The 2632-nt window shown below is 46.7% G+C and overlaps 1 protein-coding gene across 1 annotated transcript; it reads right to left on the reverse strand.

Annotated features, from left to right (window-relative positions):
• Nucleotides 1-345: 345 nt before the first annotated feature.
• Nucleotides 346-2369, reverse strand: LOC113140121 (TNF receptor-associated factor 5-like; the record flags this gene model as incomplete). The annotated part of the gene is made up of 1 exon (XM_026323852.1): nucleotides 346-2369. A coding segment is annotated over one exon (747 nt), but the record flags the coding sequence as incomplete, so codon positions are not given.
• Between the last annotated feature and the right edge of the window lie 263 nt (nucleotides 2370-2632).

Below are 2632 nucleotides of genomic sequence, written 5' to 3' on the forward strand. Positions count from 1 at the left end.
AACTAATTCACTCGAAGTCGAAATCTCTAACAAATAGCTGGGAATGGCAAAGGTGGGAGAATAGCTCTCCTGAACAGCAGTCCGTGGGCTTCTTATAGTCCTTCCGGAAGTGTTGGACCAATCCCGGAAGTCCAATCTACGTCCTCGAGTCCACGCCCACTCCAGCATCCGATACACACACATACACACACTCGAAATGGGGAGGGAAGAGCCAACAACACACAACCACACACACAATGACCCCTAGGGTCATAACAACTGGGATGAGCCCAGTTGTGTATTATTTTTATGAAATATAACCAGATTTAAGACCCAATAAGATAAAAGACAAGAAAACAGTGTCAGTGAGACGTTAATCAAACTGATTTTATTTGTTCCTGCTGAGGTCAGTACCTGATAAAACCCTGAGCTGTTTCTCACAGAAACATTGAGTATATTATTTATGGGAAAGCAGCAAAAATACAGTGGAGCTGAAGTACCAGCATGTTCTGCCTCAGGATCACACTGTGACCCTGGACGTGACTGCAGGCCCAGACAGAAACACCTGAAACTGAAATCAGACATTTTCAGGATTAGCAGCCTTTTTTGCTCCCACTGCAACTTTATGTTCCAAAGGTAACAGATCTGTCAGTGTGGACTTTGTGGAAATGTCTGTAATGTGTCGATGCAGCCGCCACGACGTGGAGCCAGTGAGAAACCAGGACTTTCTGGAACCCCTCATCCCTTCTCCTCACTGACTGACAGCTGTGGGTTTTCTAAACGAGACTGAGCGTGAAGACTCCACGAACAGTAACATCTGACACGTTAACACGGAAATAATCTCCAGAGAACCATCAAACCTTGATCCACTGGACAAACAGCAGCAGCTCGTGGTTGTTTTCAATTATTGGATTTGTTCAGTGTAAATTTCTCCAAAGAGAATCTCTTGATTATGTTTCACTGAGCCTGAGATACAGTCAAACATCTGCCAATAACCCGATCGTTAAATCCTGATGTCAGGACGACAAACTTCATCTGAGCATCGTTATTCTCAGATTATGTGAGGTCATGACCTTTGTATAATAATAAGTTAGAATTAATTACATTCTCTGTTGGGTTTGTAGTCAGTGGTCAGACTGAAGCTTAAAGCAAACACTGATGTGTGACCTGTAAATATGAAAACATTCAGCGTTTCACGGTTAATGTGTCTGCCCGTCTCTTGTAGTGACCTCCTGGAGGCCAAAACCAGCCCAGCACTGATGCCAGTCGCCTGAAATTAAACTCTCCCAGCAAGAAAACCAGTATCTTCCCAGTATGTTCCTAATATTCATCCTTTAACATTAATTTCTGCAGCATTTTGTGAAAACCTGGTCGTCTGTGCTGCAGTCATCTATCACAGTTTCATTCCTACAACAAACACCAGATGGCGCCAACGTAAAGAAAATTCTACCGATGGTACCAGGCTCCATCCACATCCCAGCTGCTGTCGCCTGTCGTCATCATTCAGTGTGGGAAACATGGAGGAGGGGGGGCAGTGGAGAGACCAGGATGCTTCACATTGGTTGGACACTTATGGAGAAGCTTCTGATGGAACCAAACTGGAAGGAACATATGGGAACCCAGCAGCTTTGGAGGACAAGCACCTACAGCTGGTCTAACCCGGCCGTGTCCACCTTGGCCTTGACAAACAGCGTGTCGTCTCTGACGTAGACTGCGTTATGTGGAGTTTCTAGCTTGTTGAGGGGAAGGAAGCATGAAAACCCAACAGCGATGTTGCTCACGGACTCTGTGGACGGTTGTTGGAAGCTTTTGGATGTAGGATCAGGTTTGAAGCTGAGGCTGCGGTGGTTACCAGCACCACTTTGATCCAGAACAGACAGAGACACAGTCTGTTTGAAAGGCCATGGCAGCAGAGGGTCAAAGTCTCCCGGCATCAGGACCACATACAGGGACAGGTGAGTCCCTCTTCCCTCCCCATCCCCGTTCAGATAGGCTTTGATGGCCATTTTGTAGCCACAGCGTCCGGTGTGAAAGGGCACGCTGCTCAGGCACGGTGGCTGACCTTTGACCTCAGCTTCCCTCTTCTTCCTGAATTCCTGGATCTTCCAGATCAGTTTGCCGTCATAGGACGTCGCCTCGAGCTCCTGCAGGTGCTGCTTGTTCTGACTGAGCTGAACGGCGTGGAGATCCAGGAGACCCGAGTGACGCTTCAGATTCTCCTCCAAAGTCCCTGGAAGACAAAGAGCCTTTACTGAAACGTGCCAGTCCTCTGCAGGAGCATCTAAACACAGTCTCACCAGCCCAGGCAAAACACAACCTGCGGACCACCTGGTCCACCTTAAGACCTGCTGACCAATCACTGCTCTCGATTCCTCCCCATGAAAATCAAAAGGTCATTGGCCACTTTCCATTGGTCCTTTAAATCCCTTTTCTTTAGCCTTTGAATCTTCATGAAGACACAAATGGTTTTATTAATTTAGAGAGATGGGTGTCGGCTTTTGTCTCTTTTAATTTGATTGTCCCTGTTAAGGACTTTGATCAGCTGCTGCTGTTTTTAAACGTTACAGTAAAATCTCAACTGAACTTAAAGTCCAGAGTTAAAACTTAACTGCTCCACAGATGATCACTGAGTCCATCTCAACCCTTCATCTGC

This window comes from Mastacembelus armatus, unplaced genomic scaffold (assembly GCF_900324485.2).
Source record: "Mastacembelus armatus unplaced genomic scaffold, fMasArm1.2, whole genome shotgun sequence".
In the NCBI taxonomy this organism is placed as follows: Eukaryota; Metazoa; Chordata; class Actinopteri; order Synbranchiformes; family Mastacembelidae; genus Mastacembelus; species Mastacembelus armatus.